Source organism: Diabrotica undecimpunctata, chromosome 1, assembly GCF_040954645.1.
Source record: "Diabrotica undecimpunctata isolate CICGRU chromosome 1, icDiaUnde3, whole genome shotgun sequence".
In the NCBI taxonomy this organism is placed as follows: Eukaryota; Metazoa; Arthropoda; class Insecta; order Coleoptera; family Chrysomelidae; genus Diabrotica; species Diabrotica undecimpunctata.
The window spans coordinates 163061266-163082405 of record NC_092803.1 but is presented as its reverse complement, the minus strand read 5'-3'; the positions used below and the strand labels follow the sequence as shown (position 1 = coordinate 163082405).

The 21140-nt window shown below is 34.6% G+C and overlaps 1 protein-coding gene across 1 annotated transcript in view; it reads left to right on the top strand.

Moving 5' to 3' along the window:
• osp (myosin phosphatase Rho interacting protein outspread) overlaps positions 1–21140 on the top strand; it is a 554907-nt gene that overhangs the window by 517689 nt on the left and 16078 nt on the right. Inside the window, exons 7-9 of the mRNA XM_072520381.1 lie at positions 12684–12978; positions 17000–17721; positions 19422–20053. Coding sequence (XP_072376482.1) covers positions 12684–12978; positions 17000–17721; positions 19422–20053 — 1649 coding nt within the window. The remainder of the gene's footprint in view (positions 1–12683; positions 12979–16999; positions 17722–19421; positions 20054–21140) is intronic.

The window sequence follows — 21140 nt, the reverse complement described above, 5'->3', positions numbered from 1 at the left end:
AATATTAATGTTGACTTAATGAAAAAGTTGGAAGCTTTTGAGATGTCGCTTTTTAGGATAATTTTGAAAATACCATGGACCGATCATATTACAAACGAGATGGGGCTGCACAGAATGGGAAGAGACGGAGAACTTTTGACCACCATTAAAAACAGAAAGACAGCATATTTGGGACATATACCTAGAGATGATAAGTAGCTGATTATGAAGGGTAAAATCCAAATAAAATGGGATCCTGGTAGGTGACAAATATCCTGTCTGAAAAACATTTGCAACTGGACCGGGTTAAACACACAGACGCTTTTAAGAATAGGAGGAAATAAAGATGAATTTGCAATAGATAGCCAACCTTCATTAGTGGAGTTGGCATTAGAAGAAGAAGAAGTCTGTTCTTCTCATTGCGCCGTCTCCTTTCGAAGGTCGGCGATCCAAATGGCATTTGTAGTTTTGGAAACTGCTGCGCGAAAGATCTCTGCGGATGAGCGGTCGAACCATCTTCTCAGGTCTTTCAGCCACGAGTTCTGGCGTCTTGCTACTGATCTTTTGCCCTGTACTTTTCGTTCCAGTATAACTTGAAGTAATTCATATCTTTCGCCTCTCAACACATGACCCAAGTATTGCATTTTCCTCTCTTTGATTATTCTTAGTAATTCTTTTTGTTTACACATGCGACGAAGTACCTCAACATTAGTAACTCTTTGTACCCATGGAATCCTCAACATTCGTCTGTATATATACATCTCAAAGGCATTTATTCTTTTTTCTATTTCAGAGTCCATTGTCCAACTTTCACAGCCATACAGTAGGACAGAAAAAACGTAACATCTGATCATTCGGATTCTAAGCTGTAGACTAAGGTCTGATCTTGTAAAAAATGTTTTCATGCTCATGAATGTTTTTCTTGCTTGTTCGATTCTTGATAGGATTTCTTTTTTTGGATTACACTGACTATTGATATTTGTTCCCAAATATTTTATGGAATTTACCTGTTGTATTATTTAACCCTTGGCGTACGTGTATTGGTGTCTTTGAAAATACTAAAGTTTTAGTTTTGGAAACGTTTAGATGTAAACCGAACATTTCGCTGTGGTGAACTACCGCATTTATTATATTTTGTAGTTCTTGTGCGTTGCTTGCTATTAAGACGGTATCGTCAGCATATCTGATGTTGTCTATGCTGATTCCGTTAATCTTAATTCCGCCTTGGACCTCGTCTAATGCTTCTCTTAATATAGACTCCGAATACAAATTAAAGAGTAGCGGTGATAAGACGCAACCCTGTCTCACTCCTCGTCGGATTTGTATGTCTTCGGATGTTGTGTGCTCTATTTCTTGTTTCCGTTTGGTGCCAGTATAGTTATGAGATAATTCGCAAGTCTTGTTCGTCAACTCCAGTTGTTCTCAGAATTTCGATCATCTTTTGATGGTTAACGCAGTCAAATGCTTTTCGATAGTCAATAAAACATGCATATACATCTACATTCATGTCTCTGCATCGTTGCGTTAACACATTTAAAGCAAGAAGTCTGTTATATTGCGCTTAATTTTTATTTATAACTGCGGTATGTAATATCGATCAACATTTTGTAATCTTCGCTTTATTATGTCTCAGAATTATTCATATTTTGAATTTTATATCCGTTTTATAATTTTATTTTGTCTGAGATATCAACGATTAAGTTAATCACATGATCAATAATTAATAAGGCATGTGAAGATTCCACATTTTTGAGAATATGTATTATTGATACCGTAATGCACAGGTATGTGTGATGTTCTTCTCTATATTTTATTCCAGTGTAGTTTGTATCTCCGTCCAAGTCTGACAAATGCGTGCTGCTTTTACCCCTGTCTAAAAAGTTCTTTAAATTCTTTGTATTTCGCTTCCTCTTGTACATTGGATGTGAGGTGAGACGAATATACCCAATTTGTAACAATTTTAATTTGCTTATAGGGAGTTAAAAGGGGGGACTGAATAATTACCGGGCTTAGAGACAGGGTAAGCAAATAAATTGAAACGTTTACGAACGGCTACTCGTGTTTTGGTTGGAGAGCTGAGTCGTGGATAAGGATTCCTTTATTTGGGGAGGATTGGGAACTACAAAAAAAACAACATGTTCTGGGCAACACTACACAAGAAGATTCCTAAAGTATTTAAAATAAGACGCTGTTTAAAAAAATTATCTTGTTGTTTAGAAAGAAAGGCTTTTCTTTCAAAAACTTCAAACGATCTAGATCCGACCCATGGGAGACACAAAATGGAAGCTGGACAAATCTTGGGAGAGGTCAAACATCAAACTGGGCTTATCCTTAATGATAACAATATGATTCTTCAAAACGCTTATTTTTCACTCAAAACCATGTAGGCCCACTTAGGAATACAGCAACAAACCGGTGATTATCTCACTTTACAAAGACTGTCACATAGCATTTCGGGATTTAATCACGTCCTTCTAACCAAAACTCATCGAATTAAGCGAAAATTTGCCAGTTTTTAAAACTCTCTGCGATGTCTTACTGTTGAGATCCAAATTTCTTCTCTTTGACTGCTACACTAACGAATTTCCGATGACAAAATCCGGACTTAAACAATTAAATCGACTACTCTGGCGATTCACCGAGTAGTGACATCATCCTCAAAAATCATTACAAACATAAGCGGAAAGATTCCTGTTTATTTCGTGCGCAAATATCTAGGCCGAACAAAGATCAATCGAAAGAGTAATTATAATTATTATAAACAGACTCGAAAATGCATTACCAATCTCAGAGACGCAAAAATATTAAGAATCTTTTTCGATGTTTCATTTATACGGGGTAAAACGAATATGTTACAAATTGAATGATGCATTTATTTTAAAGGTGTCTGTAGGTTAACCTATATCTAGAACTTGGGGTGAAGATATCTCGTAAATAGATGTATTATAAAGTGTATTAGGGTAGTTGCACGGTATAAATGAAAATTTATGACATAAGTCGCAATATAATAGAATGGAGGAATTAATTAATTGAATCACAAAGATAATAATAATAAGAAAGTATTTACTTATAAATAATTTTAATCTTTAACATCTCACATCAATGTTTGCGCCCTATTTTCTGATTTCTCGTCAAGAACTTCCAATACACCCTTTATCTAATTCAATGCTGAAAACGTATACTGGATAGGTTATCATAATAACCTTTTTACCGATATCTATTAAGTTGAGGTTGAGATAAACATTAAGATCGGGTATAAATTGTAGATCTCGGAAGTCGATCGTCTAAATACAGTAAACCGATTGTGTGTAAAGACTTTCTTACGTATGCAAAGCGTTTAGCATTTTATTGAATGATCATTAAAAAAAATCAGAGAATCAATATCTAGAAATATTGTTAAAATATCATAAATTTCTCTCGTTAAAGTTTTCAGTTTCAAAATCAGTTTTTTTGTTTTGTCCTAAATGATATCCATATTCATCATTAATTATTATCAACCCCTAATAATTTCTGTATTTGAAAAAACTGCATAATTGGCAAAAGCAAAAACGAATACTAACGTATTTACTGTTTTATAATTCTCTATTATTGCCGGCTTTATTTCGCCCATCTCTATATCCTATAGTTGCTTAAGTAACATCTGTCTAGTTTACATATTGTTATACATTCTACTGACACGACAATGGATATGAAAAATACACATATTTATCATACGACCCAGACAGATTTACAATATAAGAACACACTTTTATCGCTGACAAAAGAATTATATCATTTTATAAATAGTGAGACATTGTAATAAAATATACACTCCCGAAGAAAAATACTATACACTTTAAAATCTTGTAATAATTAATAGTTGTGATAAAGTAATTACAACTTGGTAGACCCGATCACAATGCAAGAATTAATAAAAAAGTTAGTAGGTACTTAAATGTGCATATGAACTACGGATGGGTCGTAGGTACACTAAAAGTCATTATGGCATGGTGCACTCTTCCTTTATTGGTGTAGTAGTTAATACAGGTGTCATGTATTTTGAAAGTTTTAAACGAAAACGAGCTCGCTTTAATTAAAAGCTATAACAGAGTTGGAGATAAACTAACCTAGTTATAGAAGAATGAATATGATGTGAGCAGTGGAATAGTTAACGGAAAATTTAAAGAGTAAGCTATTTTCTATCTCTCTCTAATGGTGCTACGGCCTAAATCAAACCTTGGCCCACTCCAAATTATGCCACCAACTTTACCGGTCCCGCGCCGATCTTCTCCAAGTTCTCACGTCTAGCAAATTTTACGCGTCCGCTGCCACTTGATCCTCCTACCTTTCCCTTGGCCTTCCTTTTGGTCCTGCAGCCTGCATTTTACTATCTAGGGCTCTTTTCGGCAATCTTTCGGTCTCCATGTCACTACTTGACCAGCTCGTCGAAGTCTCTGAAGTTGAACTAATTCTGAGACTTCTGAAGTCGTTTGAATACTTGAATAAGCTACAACTTGTTCTTGATTCGCACACCAGACATTTCACGTTCCCTAGTCGTTGTTACACAACATTTACTGCTTTTTCTACCTACTCTATTAAATTCTCGTTAGGACTTATAATAACACAGATCTCCCAATACATGTTTGATTACTGTATTCCAGGCAGAGATTTGTGCAATCTTGTATCGTTCAATAAAAATTACCATAAGGGCTTTCGAACTGAAGCGAATTTATATATGCACCGATAGCCAAGCAGCCATGGGGGCCCTTAGAAGGCCTCTGGACTCTAGGCTAGAGTGTGGATGCCGAGAGGAACATAATACTGTCACACTGGTATGAGTTCCAGGTCACCGGGGAATGCTTGGCAATGAAGAGCTGGTCTAGAGCCGGTCGTGGGAGTGCTAAACAGCACCGTCGATCAAACACAACGTTAACGCACAGCGGGCATGCGCCAGTCAAGAGACATCTGCATACAATGTGACTAATGCTGCAGATTCTGTAACAGAGAACCTTAAACAGTCAACCATATCTTGCATGACTGCGAAGTATTAGATCGCAGGCGGTAAACACTTTTAGGAGTCTATCAAATGACTCCAAAACATATGGTACCCAGTCACTAGACATGCACAAACTCGTACAGGGTTCTAGAATCCTGGCATGAATATCATGAATAAATGGAAGATGTACAATAAGACAATTGGATGCAGTACGATGGTTTATAACAAACGGTTTAAACAATTTGTTAGATTAAACTTGTATTGTTAAATGATTTACTGGAAATATTAGAAATAAATCATATAAACTAAAATGTTCTGTTAAATCTCTACTTAAACTGCCTTTGAAAGGATTCATTTACCTTTGCTTTGTTTTATTTTATACATACTTATAAATTCAAATTATTCTTAATGTTATTGGTTATTTTGTTGCTTTTTCCAAAAATATATTCAATTTGATGCACGTACTTGTTCGACAAGACGACACTTCTCTATTAGCTCAATTAAATTGATATACTACGTTCAATGGTGTAGAAGGAAAGAACAAACAATAATATAGATATTTCAACCTTGATCAGCCGAGTTTTTAATCTGAAACCATGTACTTACCTTCTCTTTAAGATTGATTTGCTTTGAATTGCAATGGTCGTTTGTGCTTTCAATTATAAAATAAAAATACTAGGTCAGTGTCACTCTGTTTTTATGTGCACAACCGAAGACTAATGACATGTTTCGATCACCTACATGCGCTCTTGTCATGTGGGAAGAGTACAATGAAATTACTAGCTTTAAGTTCCTATTCTTTTATACAGTATGAACGCTTTAGTTGAAAATGGCAATTAAACGATTAGTAAAAATAAAGTTTTTACTAATAATTTTTTACTAAATGTTTTTTAAACGTTTCTTCGAATTCATGTTTGTCATTTTTGACACGTTCAGTTTAAGTTTTGACATAAAGCTTCTTAAGTTTCCTACGGCATAACATTATGTTCTGTGCTTGGGTGCTTTTCCAGTTGGGAATATCAATCTTTTCGGCTTGAGGGTTACTCTTTCTGACTACCTAAGCGGATCAGTACTTGGAGTTAGAAGAATTAACCAAATTTTAGCGATAACATACAACTATGTCGCCAAAAAAATCAGACTTGTGGTCAAGACTACACTGAAAACTAAATAAATGCCGGCGATATCAAGAATACAACAAAAGATTTTAGTGAGTTCATCCGCAGAACAGTTTGTATCGATCACCAAACAGTTTCCTTGGGGAGATCGGTAGATACTCGCAAAACATTTCCCTACTTCTTCGCCATACTATATCATGATCGTCTGAAAATTTTATATTTACTCTGGTTTTATCTCTTACCAAAACTGTCTTCCATTCATTGTTAGACTAATGTGCATGATCACTGGCAATCCTTAATCTAGATCTATTGGTATTACATTAAAATAAATGTCCAAAATGTTCCCCATCCAATTCTTGACAATATTCCTGCTATTAAAACGGACATACTATTCGGAGCAATTTTTCGGTCGTTAATTGTTTGAAGTTTTATCGAGTTTATTCTCACATAGAATTATCTTCTGACTAAAATCTACAGTTTTACCGGTTTACAACCCCCTATTTATGAAAGTTGATGTCCCATATATGTCTGCTATAACTGAAAATTGAAGAATGCAAGTAATAGCATTAAACGTGTATTACTTGGGTAAAAGTTATCGTGATAAGCGTCAATGGGTATAGAAGTAAATTAACTTATCGGTTTTCCAGTTATTGGCACCTAATTCCTATGATTTTTTATTATCATCAAATTTGAAAACACCATATTGCAGAAAAGGCGTACTCCACTTTTCGTAAAATTCGCACCATCCATTTAAGAGATAATGTTTCGACTGTTCTAACAACCATTCAAATTTCGTCATTTTGTGTCATGTGGAACAATTTCACCCAATCATGTCAACATTAGACTGATAATTGCATTCCGTGCAATTTTCAATCCCTATGACAACACGTTCGAGTTTGACAACTTCATCCAAATAAATTTCAAAATGTCACGTTCCGGCAATATGTTCAAAGTATAAATGCGCTAATCAAAGAAAAAATTCCCAGAAATACAACCTACAGTCACAAATATATTTGGGGAATATTCATGGAATTTTGCTGCGGACGAGAATATGAGTTGAATGAACATAGAATATATATTTGAGTTATGATTTTTTTTTTTCGAAAAATTATCCGCCGAATATCCCTCGGACATTGATGAATGCCTCATAATTTCATGACAATTTCTCAAGCTCGTTGCTCAGCCTTCGGCTTCGTGCTGTTACCAAGGGAGCTGATACCAACGAGCTTTCGATTGTCATGAAATTATCTCGTCTGTTATCAATGTCCTAGGGATATTACTACTGATAATTAAGTGTTTCTAGACTTTTAATACACTCTGTATAATATACATAAAGCGAGTTTAAGATGAAACGGTTACCGTAAGTTTAATAAATTTTGAGATTTAAAACAAAACTGTTTTTTTTTGGTTTTATAGCTATGTAGTTAACGTTCTGTTTAATAAACCTGACTCCAAGCCAAAAAGCAGGATGTGGTTTTGTTCCGTACGATCCATTTAAAAAATATAGCTTGACTTCATTAAAGAAAATGTAACTAATTATTGTCTCTAATTTTATGTTTCACGCGACAATTCGCCTTTAATTAGAAGCAAGCGATGTGTGGTAAAAAAATCAGTCACGACTTCGAGAAAGTGTACTCGCCATTATTTTTAATAAACTTGAAATTACTATTCACTACAATAAAAATTATATGTTTTATCTATGTAATAAATATCGGACAATCTATTTGACGTATATATAGAAATGAAACCGAATATCACTATCACCATAGAAAGTTGTTACGTATTTTGATCATTGGTTGTTGTTGTTTGGTTATATAAATAATACGCAAAGATTAAAGTAAAGCTATCAGAAGACATGAACTGTTATCAGTAGTTCATCGGAATTTCTTTTTTTCATCAGTCAACACTCTCTATGATTTACTCCTCTTTTATTGTTTATTTTGAATCCTATAGTTTAGTATATATGTTTTTAATGATCACATTTTTTTATTTTAATTTTATTTTAATGATCAATTTTTTTTCAAATTACGCGATGAATTTGCATGCTATGGCTGTTTTTGTAATAAATGTTAAATCATTTATAGAATTATAGTGACGACTTTGGAAGCATAGCTTTCTTATGTTCGACTACGGACTGAGCGGTGAATCGCGCAGAGGGATGATAAATAAAAACAAGGAAGGACTGAAACGACTGTAGCGGCAGATCCAGCGAACCACATATTGTATACCTATAGGTATATATTATATATATATATATATATATATATATATATATATATATATATATATATATATATATCAGTCCCCTCATCTCCCACTCACTCTTGTGTGACAAATTTATCTTGACAAAGATGAAAGTCAGTTTAAAACTTATACATTGCCAATTACATCAGAAACAAAACAATTGGTGTAATAGAAAATATTTTTTTAGAAATTATAAATCTAGTTCTGCAAAATGTTGTCTAATACCTAATTCACAATAATGTTTCCTCAATTTCAAGGTGAAATTCAGAGAAATTGTCTTCTTTTTCCCTTTTTATGGCTTTAGTTAAATAATTTTCTTGTTTATCTAGATTATGATCTAGAGGATACAAGACTTCATTTTCTATGGAGATGTTATGAAATACTGCTGTTGCTACTATTACATTCATCCTCCTCCTAAGTGCCTTCTCTGTTGAGGTTGGCGATCAATATGGCAAATTTCTCTCTGTTCTGGTCTTGATGAATTAATTCATTTCCTCTTGTGTGGGTCCAATCTCTGATGTTTCGTAGCCAAGATTTTTTCTTTCGTCCTATGCCCCTTTTACCTTTAATCTTGCCATCTAATATTACCTGCAGCTGCTCAAATTCCCTATGGCGCATTATGTGTCCTAGATATGACGTCTTTCTAATTTTGATAGTATTGACCAGATGAGGGCGTGTGTTCATTGCTCTCAGTACTTCTTCATTCGTAGTTCTGCTGGTCCAGCTTATTCTTAGCATTCAGCGGCACATCCACATTTCAAATGAATTTAATTTGTTGACGTCATACTGTTTTAATGTCCAGGTCTCACAGCCATATAGGAATAGAGACCACACATAACACTTTGGTGTTACAATCTTATTGAGATTGATAGCTTGGGGTTAGAGAGCATTTTACGAATATTCATGAAACCAGATCTTGCTATTTCAATGCGTCTTCTAATTTCTTTTGAGTGGTCTAGTTGACTATTTAGTTCTCTGCCCAGGTATATGAAGATTTGGGAACTCTGAAGGGTGATACCATTTATTTGTATGTTAGGTGTAACTTGTTCATGGGGGTTTTTGTTGAATACCAGAATTTTGATTTTGGAAAAGTTAATGTCCAAGTCCAGCCTGTGACTTTCTTCTGATAATATGTTCATCAATATTTTTAGTTGCTCTTCTGTTTCTGCTAATACTACGGTGTCATCGGCATATCTTATATTGTTAATGATGATTACATTGGCTCTGGCACCATCAGGGCGATCTTCAAGAGAAGCTCTAATTATATGTTCGGCATATACATTAAATAATAGGGGGGATAAAATGCACCCTTGACGCACTCCTCGTTCTATGTTGATGTACTTGGTGTTTCCGTTCTCTGTTCGAACGCATCCTGTGTGTGGTTCCAGTAAGTATTACTTATGATAGCTATGTCGTGTCCGTCCAACCCTACTTCTTTTAGCACCTCAATTAATTTTCCGTGTTTGATGCGGTCGAAGGCCTTTCTATAATCATACACATACAGCCGTTGTTGAACCTCAAGATACCTTTCTGCCATCAGTCTCAATCCCATAATTGCTTCTCTAGTGCCTTACCCTTTCTAAAACCATATTGAGAACGACTCAGGTATTCTTCACACTTATTGTGAATTGGGTTATAAATTATTCGCATAAAAATTTTAGCGACATGACTCATTAGGGATACAGTTCGATGGTCTTCACATTTCCTTGCTTTTTGTTTTTTAGGAAGAGCTATATATGTGGATGTTAACCAGTCATGCGGAATTATGCCATGTTCATATATAATGTTGCAGAGGTATGTTAATTTCCTGACAGCATTATCACTTAGATGTTTAAAATGTTCGGCTGTATGTGTGCTATTACATTCATAGTCACTTTCAAATTTAGTCTCATTTGATTTTTAAAAATTGGGAACCATGGTTTCCATACCTTGTATTGCCTTTCCACATTCTTAGTTCGTATGGGTCATTCATTGTAAAGATTATCTGCTTCTGTTCTAGCATATTGTCTAGCCGTGTCATTAAATATGATTTCAGACTGTAATCACACTGACCAACTATAAAAAATGGTGCAAACCTAACAAAGTCTCCAGCTTTAAATCTTTGTATGCCCGCCCCTATTACTAAATGAGGTTTGATCATGTACAGAACCCAGCCATTTTGCAACAATATTTCTAATTTTTAAACTAGTCACTGATTCTTTGGACATTTGATGCAAAAATTCTTTTTCTGAACGTTATATTTCTGCATAAGAATCAATTCATATTAAAGTACAAATAACTGCAGCTATGTATCTTGAAAATCATAGAATGGCATAAAACTCTTCTTCAACTTGGACCATTTCATCATTTGTTTGACTATTGATATGCAGCGTACACATCTATTCATATACCGGTCTTAATTAATTTGTTCGGCTGTTTTTATTTTTATTGTTTTGTTATTTCCGGAAAAACACGGTCAGCACTATATTTTTTAGTTCAATTATACCAAATTACTGGGTACTTTACGTTTTAACCTATGCACTGCACATAACGGTTGCATAAAATTTCTTGCTAGTTGGTTTGGATGTGCCGTCCGTCGATCCTTTAATTTTTTTGTTCAGTTCAAATTATTAAGATCTTAAGTAATTAAGTTCTTCCGTGATACAAATTACTTTATAATACTGATGTTATAGATGCTGCCGATGCTGATGGTTTATTGAGAATCATCCTTAAACTATTTGTTTTGAATATTTGAATAATCTCTATATTGGATGTTTTACTACTCTTGATCATAGTTCCAGCCCATATATCCATATAGTTTATTAGTGTAATAATAGCATTTTTTTGAGTTTTCAGTTCTAATTGTTTTCCTATTAGCCAATGTGGATTTCTTAATTTGTTTGTCTTTCACATCAGTTTTTTATCAAGTAGAGAACAGGTCCCAGTACACTTCTTTCATGTGAAACTCCTGCTTGAATAGGTTGACTTTTTGTAATGTTGTTATCATATTTAACTATAAACAATATATCTGAAAGGTAGGATTTTAATAATTTATAAATAGGGGTAAAGAACTCTTCAGTGTATAAAGCAACACCGAATATATATATAATGAATATGGCAGAGCAATTCCAGAATATTTCGAGGTCTTTGGTTCGATATTGTTGTCTAAATCCGAATTGCATTGTTGGAATAATTCAGTTTCTTCTTTTGGCCTTTGAGAGGTTTGTCCCTCCTTCAGGTTTTTGTTAGATTTTTCAGCCATGATGTTCTTCTTCTACCAGGACCACGTTTACCTTGGGTCTTTCTCGGAATGATTCTGATGATTCTGAATGATCTAAAAATTCATATTTTTACATCGGCCAGCCTCCTGGCATATATCGGTCTTCGGCGCAAGTGAGGAACGACCGAGGACAGAAAGTAATGAGAGTATTGGCTGTGGAATTTTGTTTTGGTTCGATCAGCGCCGTCGGCGGTCGAACTAGCGGTATTCGGTCGTGCAATACTTTGAACTGATTGAATCAAAACGAACGAATCAATTACGATTGATACAACACTATTTACAGCCCTGCGTGGGTCCTAGCCTCCTCAGGAATTTCTTTTGACTCTTCCCTATCCATCGCCTTCCTCTGCCAAGCACGTATTGTTTCACGAACCTTGTTTCGGGTCTTTCGTTTCTTCTCTAATCAGTGGGTCTATTATAGCGCCCTGTTAGTGATCGTAAATTATTAAAAGATACATTGAGTATCAAACAATTTAACATACAAACATAATAGCGCGCTTGCGTGCGCCCTTTCGTATCAGCACGCGCGCTCTAAGACATTAATTAGGTGACACTAACTTGGTCACTAAGGTGACCTACTCTTGACACTACTAAGGACCTTGCTATACGAGCGTGAATATCGTCGTGTTAGCAACACCGCGTTAGCGTCGGCCCAATCTGGCAATGGCACTACCATGGAGTAAATTATACGAGCGACATTGCCGTCGGCGAGTCCGCGTTATCCCGACGGATAGCATTACTAGCGTGGTCAGTCGCGTTAATAGCGCGTAGTTCACGCGTTGCACATAGCGCTCATTAAGTTATACGTAGTAGCGCTGAGAACACGGAGAAAGGGATATCAACGCAACGCAACTACAGTCACGTATAACTTGGAAATTATGCGCCCTGTTTCCGCGTCATCAACGCGACGGCATTAGCGCTCGTATAACAGCTCTCTAATAATACTGAACGACTTCAATATATTAAAACTTTTTTATTTTACGGTGCTCGATATTAACATAGAAAGATAAAACATTCAAGAAGTTTTTAGTTGCAATGGACAATTTAAATTTTACTATATAATGAAATAGGGACAATAATTGTATATCTCAAAATTTTATTTTATTTTTAGGTCGAAGAGGCTCCGAGGATTGGAGTGAACTACCCCCTTCTCCTCCTTTGAATCGCCTTTCGATTAATCGGGTAAAAGATAGAGCGAGGCTGAGGCCGCGACTGCCAAGATGCCAATCGAGGTACTCCACCGTCGATAGTACTTCAACCGATGAACTAGATTGTGCCAAAGAACCAGATAATGTACAGCTACATAATGCGTTTAACAGCAAACAAAACGACGAAATGGTAGAACTTGAAAAGAAGTTGCAAAAGGCCGAGGAAGAGGTGCAGTTGTTAGAAGAAGAAATTGCCAGGTAAATAATAGTTATCAAAAATTCAAACTAGTCCATCAATTTGTTTTCGCTTCTCTGCTTTAGTTATTCAGAAATAATTAAACTGCTTTAACTTTCTTCCATCTCTTGTTGTGTATCTGACTGATCTCTGATAACAAATTACTGTTTCCTGTTACTATCTACCTCTATTGCTGTTTGTGTAAAACGTATTGATATCGCTAGTTTAATAATTAGAATAATAACGAATATTTGCAATATGTGATTGTGGATAAAATTAGCCATTTATTTACTTGGCACAACTCACTAACGTTATAAGTAAATGAGTAATTAGAATATATAATTAAATATGATTATATTATAATACAGTAATAAAAATATTAAAAGCAAAATATGTAAATAAATACCAAATACTTTTCCAAAAAATTACTATTAGGGAAATTTAAACTCACTATGCAGACAATTTTGTACAGATAAGTTTGTAGCTCCTGTATTAGGAAATATTTTAACTGATACGGCCTCAATCTTGAACCGATGGGTTAGAACCGAAGCAGATAACGCTGTAGCAGATCGAAATGATTGGAATCTATTTAACCCAAACGAAAGACCACCTACCACTGAAGATGTTGCCCAAGCCATTAAAAAGCTTAACAATAATAAAGCTCCAGGAACCGATCAAATTTGCAGTGAGCTCTACAAGAGTGGTGTTGACGCCCTGCTACAAGCCCCGCATAAACTTTTACTTCTTGTCTGGCAAAATGAAACCATGCCCTGTGAATGGCCTCAAGGCGTGATATGCCCGTTACATAAAAAACGCGATCAGCTCCAGTGTGACAACTACAGAGGTGTAACCCTGTTAACAACTGCTGACAAAATACTAGCAAATATTCTCTACGAAACGAAAGGCTACAAGTTTACACAGTTGGCATAGTTGGAAAATACCAGGCCGGATTTACTCCAGAAAAATCAACAATCCACCAGATTCATTTAATAAGACAGATCCTCGAGAAAACATTAGAATTTAACATTGAAACCCATCACCTATTCGTTGACTTCAAGGCCGCATACGACAGTGTCAAGAGAACAGTACTATACCAATCAATGCGTGAGTTTAGTGTACCCGAAATACTTATCCGATTAACTAAAATGACATGTCTAACTTAAAAGCCAGCGTTAGGATACAGGGAGAAAATTCTCGATCCTTTAAGATAAAGGATGGACTCAGACAAGGGGATGCCCTTGTCTGAGTCGACAGATTAGAGACGGCGGTACTATTTAGAATAGATCGATACAAATCTTAGCATACGCTGATGACATTGACATAATAGGGCGTAGTAAGCGAGATGTTAAGCAGTATTTTCTAGAATTGGAAACAGGTCGGTCTAGTCATTAACGTAGACAAAACCAAGTACATAATGATTACTAAGGATCCTATAGTCATATCTTTGAACGTGTTGACAGCTTCACATACCTTGGCCCGTTCGTGACTACTACCAATAAAACAAGCGAAGAAATTAAAGGACGAATAAACCGTACAAATAGGGCATACTATGGACTCCAAAAACAATTCCACTCAAGAAATATCCAAAGAAAAACTAAAATTATTATATACAATCATTTGACCGTCCAAGTGTATAGACGTATTCAGAGCTCCGCTATCTAATCAGTGGTAATTAAGTAGTAATTAAGATATCATTAGTCGTGAGTGATATCAATGGCCATAACTGTAAGCTATCACGATAAATTCAAGTAAACTTAGGTACTTACCGAAACGGACGCACTACTAGTCCAACTAGTCACAACGTTCACAAAATGAGCAGTCGCTTTATAATGCATGGTGTCACTCAGAAGAAAATATTAAGAGACTTAATATGGATAATCAACGGTTGAGTCAAATAATCGCCGACATGGAAAAGAGATTAGCACAGCTGGAAAAAGCCGAACAACATATAGGGTTAACCGCAAGTGCTGATGAATCGCGAAAGAAATTAAAAGCAGATAAACTTGAATACTGCACCGATGAAGAAGATTTAGCGTATGAAACGGGCTGGATAAGAATCGAAAACAGGAAAACTAACAAAAAACGTAAAATGGATACCTCATTATCTCCTCCCTCTCCGCAAAAATCAAGTGCAGAAACACAAATTGAAAAACCATTCAAAAAACCAAAACCACCACCTCCGGTTGTAGTAGAAGGTTTTCAAAGGGCTATTGACCTGAGCAAGCTCCTGACTGAGGCTGGTATTACCAGTAGAAGTAACGAACAGAAAGCAGAACGATTTGCAGATCATTTAGAAAGCACGTTCAAACCCAACAACAATGATGGTGAAGAACTGAAATGGGAAGAACCATTCCAAACTAAAGAAAGAATAACGTTGACATCATTTAGAGAAGTATCAACAGAGATAACAGAGAATATAAATCATAAGAAAGCTCCAGGATATGATCTTATAACAGGAGAACTAATAAAAAATCTACCAAGAAAAGCCATAGTTAAGCTGACACACCTAATAAATGCTGTTTTCAGATTGAGATATGTTCCCAGACTCTGGAAAGTAGCCGAAGTGATTATGATCGCCAAACCAGGTAAATCTCCTAATGAAGTGACATCCTATCGATCAATATCACTCCTTCCGGTGATGTCAAAACTATTTGAAAAACTTCTATTGAAAAGGTTAAAAAAAAATAATAGAAAGAAAAAATCTTATACCAAATCATAAATTTGGTTTCAGAAATCAACATTTCACTATAGATCAAGTTCACAGAATAACGAATATAATGGAAAAAACAAAAGAAAGTCTGATCTACAATCTTCTTGGACGTAGCACAGGCGTTTGATACAGTCTGGCATGACGGTTTTAACTATAAACTAAGAACGTTCATGCCTAAACAGTATTCAGAAATCTTGAAATCATACATTGCGAATAGATATTTCAGAGTAAAACAAGAAGAAGTGTACACCGACTTAAGGGAGATCAAACCTGGCGTGCCACAAGGGAGTGTCTTAGATCCGATCTTGTACCTATTGTATACGTGTGACATTCCAGAGCTATTAGAACAAAACACTATTGCCACCTTCGCGGATGATACAGCGATACTAGCGATAGGAGACATTAGTGAAGAAGCGACTGATAAGTTGCAACTATTAGTAAATAAAATACATAACTGGATCAGAAAATGGCGAATATAATTAAAAGAGACTAAATCTGCAAACATTAACTGGGAGGAGGTTAAGGAATTCCTTAAAAACAGCTTTAATAATTGTTTTATTGGACCTGACTGTAATATTAAGTGGTCCCTGAGATATTGATATTGCAGCATTAAAAATGCGAATTATTGAAGAGTGTGCAAAAATAACGCCACGCGTTCTGGCTAGTGTTAGACGAGAATTTTACAATCGATTGGGATACTGCTTACTACAAAATGGCTTATTGTTTGAACATATGTTATAGTTTTATGTTTAGAAATTATCATAAATTATTTTTAGGAAGGATCTCAGTAAAACTATATTGAAATTTTTTGAATTGTTCTATAACCTGGAACTGAATTGAAGTGTATTATAATATCTTACGTTAAATAAAGATCTGGCAGTGCTCGCACTGTTGCCTGAATACAACATTATTGCGATTTTTAATAAACTGTGTAGATTTCATCAACTTTATTGCTTTTTAAACAATATAATTTATTTATATGTTCTCTATTTATTGTTCACTATTTTTTTTATAGTACTAGTAGTATTTGTGAAAATACTACATCAATATGACTAAACGAAACATGTCATAGACATTCTTGCACCGCGTGTGGCCTGACTTTAAATTTGAAATACGCTTAATTCGTAGAGCAATTTTAACATTTGCTTTTAATACAGATTTCAGTCCTCTACAAATAGTTTCCTATGACTTTTGATGTAAAATAATTAGGAAAGCAGGAATTCAACAATTAAAGGTCTAGTTTTTAGATCAGCTAGATTGATAGTATGGAAACTTGTACTTAGTCTCTTTTAATAATAATGCAATGTTTATATTATTTATTTATTATATTTCAGGTTGAAGAAATTGCAATCGGATGCAGCAATTCGAGAAAAGAAAGCCAAGGAGATGCTGTCAAATATGGAGAAAACCGAAATAGAATTAAACCAAAGAAACTCACAAATCGAAATCAATTTCTTGAAAGAGCAAAGAGTGTTACAAAGACGACTATCTGAAACAGAAGAGACGGCAAAGATGCACGAAGAAAAGTGCAGCCTTCTTTCAAGAGATCTACAAAATAAACAACGCATGATAGTCAATCTAAGGGACGAGTTGATCACCTCAAATGAAAGGTTAAGTGAAGAAAAAGAAGAAAATACGAAATTATTTATGAGAATCCAAGAACTAGAAGGCAGATTTAAATCAAAGAACTTTAAAACTGACTCTATAGCAGAACTCACTAATATCAACTTAGACCTAGACATAGACGAACTGAACCAAAACGAACTTAAAGAATATTGTCTCGATTTGAAAAGTCGCTTCGAAAGGGCGATATTGGAAATTCGAGCGATGAAGAGAGCTTTGAGAGAAAGCGACGAAAACTGTGATAGATTAGAGGTATCAAATAATCGATTAATGGATTCGATGGAAATACAACAACAAGAGCACGAAGCTGAAGTCAAACTTTTGGTACAAAGGCTAGACCATCTTACGACAAAGTTAGTGACTACGGAAAAACAGCTCAAAACTAAATCGAAAACAGAAGCTAAAGAAAAAAGAAGATCATTGTCACTTAAAGGTATGTTTATCAAGTTTTGAATCAATTATTTTCTTAAAGTGGTTCTGAAATTGTGGTTTTGTGGAATGTTTAATTTAAATATCCTATTAAACAGGATTGAACCACAATTGATAGTAATAAAAATTACATTTTATATTTATTTTTGACCTTTCGATTCTCTCTCTGGAAATCATTTTCAAAAAAAAATATTTTAGAATAAGGATTTGATATAACCTATAGGTTGTTTATTCAATGACGGATTGTTTTTCCATTTGACAGGTGACGTACTTGGCCTCGATTTTGTAGGCAAATAGCCGTATTTTTAGTTAAAAGATTCTCAGGGTGGTATTGAATCTTGGGATGATATCAAATTCTGATTTTTTGTTTGTACATATCTTATGTGTTTATGTATTATGTATAATTGTAAATATTGTGTCTATGACATTCTATTAATTCATTAATGTTGGCATATCCTTGTTGCTGACTTCCTCTTTTAATATTGGTAACCAGAGCCTGCTACATTCCGTTGAGGTTGCACACATTTTTCTTCGTTAAATAAGATAAGAGCTGCTTCTTTTTCCATGTCTGTTTCTTTCATGACTATTGATGCATCTTTCCATTGTACTTTCTGTTCATTTTTATTTGGGAGAGAAAAACCGTAAGATCACTATGTGTCAGGATAAAGGAGCATAATCATACATCAAAAATAGAGATTTCCTGGAACAATGAGCACAGAGTACAGTGGAAAGATGCATCAAGAGCTATGAAAGAAACAGAGAGCAAAAAAGAAAAATCAACGAAGTAGCTCTTATCTTACGTAATAAAGAAAAATGTGTAGAAAATCCATCAACGAAATGTTGCGGGCTCTAGTTACCAATATTAAAAGAGGAAGTCAGCAACAAGAATATGCCAGAATTAACGGATTAATAGAATGTCAGAGACACATCGTCTACAATTATACATAATAAAAAATACGGAATACATAAACACATAATAGATAAACACACACAAAAAAATCAGAATTTGATTCATCCTAAGTGTATAACAGCAGAGTTTTTCAACTAAAAACTATGGTCATTTGTCTACAATATCGAGGCCAAGTAACTCACCTGTCAATTGGCAAAACAAAATGTTAATTAAGAGTGTAGGCGCAAAATTTCGGGCCAATGCTTTTTAAATGCATTTATTTTTTTTTTTTCGAATCCTGAGAAAACTAATAAATATTAAAAAATTTAAACGCAGAATGAAAAATTATATTATTACCGAGGGCCGAAAGTCCCTTAGAATAAACAAAAAGTTTCTTTTGAATGAGATATTTTAAATTTAAAATCACACTTAATTTTCTCTTCTTTTTCACCACTGTAACTTACTAAAATAAACATTATAGAAATTTTCAGGGACTTTCGGCCCTCGATAATTATGTAATTTTTCATCCTGCGTTTAAATTTTTCAAAAATACTTATTAGTTTTCTCAGGATTCGAAAAAAATGAATGCATTTAAAAAGCGTTTAATTTAATTAATAGTAATTTTAAAATTTACTATTCTTAATGGACATCCGTTTATTCGCTAGGTGTTGAGTAACCACACTTCACGTAGTATTATGGAAAAATAGGATTATTTAAGGTGTTAGTGTAACTTAAGCATCAATCGATATACGCCAAAATTTGTGATTTTTCTAATTTTTATAAATAACTAATCACAAATTATTATATCTTTTTAGGTCGTGAGAGTTTTTCCATTAACAAAGAAGTCGAAGATAAAGTGACAGAATTAGAAGCGAAAATTTTAGCGTTGGAACGAGGAAAGCCTCGTCGGAGGTACAAACGAGATCGAAGCAACGATCGAAGTTCACCGATAGACGACAAATCTCTAAGACGATTAAGAAGAAAGAGCTTAGATAGTGCTACCTCTTCAGAACCAATGAAACTCCTCATGCGTTTAAGCTCATTGGAATCCAAAGTCACTAATGTAAACGCTTCAAACGAGTCTTTAAATACGCCACAGGGAAGTATAACGGATCTGACCAAACCAAAAGATACAGTAACTGAAAGCAAAAATTTGGATATAGATTTTTTGCTCTCAACTGCAAAACTCAAAGTAAACGAATGTTTAAACAGCATTTATATGTTAAAAAGCAACAAAAAGAGGGCCTCGTCGCCCAGCTTAGATAAACTGATCTCAATAGAGAACTGTTTAAATGAACTTCTTGATATTTTGAACAGGAGGGATTGCTCTATCAGTACCGGAGAAATTGAGGTGATCAATACCTCTGCGGGAGCTGTAGTGAAGCAATTGCAGAATTTATTACTAAGTAAATTAACGAATTTGGCAGAGAAGAAAAGACTGTTACAAGTAAGTTTCATTTTATGTATTGCTGTATAACTTTTATTACCAATTACTTGTTTTTCATACAGTGCTGCTCATCTGAGGTTTTCTAATAAATTTATGGGTAACTGAACTAAGGCTCCTATTTACAGTTTTTATGAATCTAATGGACGAGGGGAGCTATTTTGTATAATAATTTCACATTTGATCATATATGTCCAGTCATACATCATTTACTGCCTTGGTGGCGTAGTGATAAAAGCGTCAACTTACTAAGCGCAAAAATTAAGGGATCGTGAGATTAAATCCGGTGGAGATGAGTATTGTTATTAACCGATTAACGCCCAAATTAGTTTTTTTTTTAATTTTTGGGTAGTTCTTATATATTTTAAAGATGTTGGTTAAAACAGACTAAATTTTTTTTGCAAAATTTATGTACAGGTGTTAAAACATGCTAATACCATATGGTATCAGTGGGCGTTTAGGTTCATTTTATTTCAAACATTAAAACTAAAAGTTACATGTTATTAAACAAAAATTACAACATATTATTTATTTTGTATGAAATGCTGCAAAACAACTAACACATAATTCCACATTACATTTTTGGCACATTGTTTGGCCAAAAGATACAATATGTACCTGCACATCGTCTTCTTCGGCAAGAAACTACGAAATTATTTATATCATCAAACCGTACATCTGGAAATATTCTCTTGCTAAGAGCAATTCTTTCATCTCTTTTTGGAGCGGTACCATACTTTTTCAAATAAACCTGTACTATTACCCGTCTAAAATCTAGATTTGATGCATTATGATTTTTTCTTTATAAATACCATACGTTTTGTATAGCTACGTCTATAAGCCAAGTAAAAATAGGCCAATGCCATTTTTTTCCTTGAATACCAATTCGGTAAGCAGCTACTCTTTGGTCCATACGATCAGTTCTCTCCATATTATTATTATAGGCTTTAATACATTGAGGAGAATATCTCCGAACCTTTCGTAATAGTTGGAGTTTAAAGAAATGACCAGAGACCTAGATCTTTGGAGAAGGACAATACAATAGACAGAATAGTCAGGATTGAAGCAGAACACCCACCAAAAGACATAA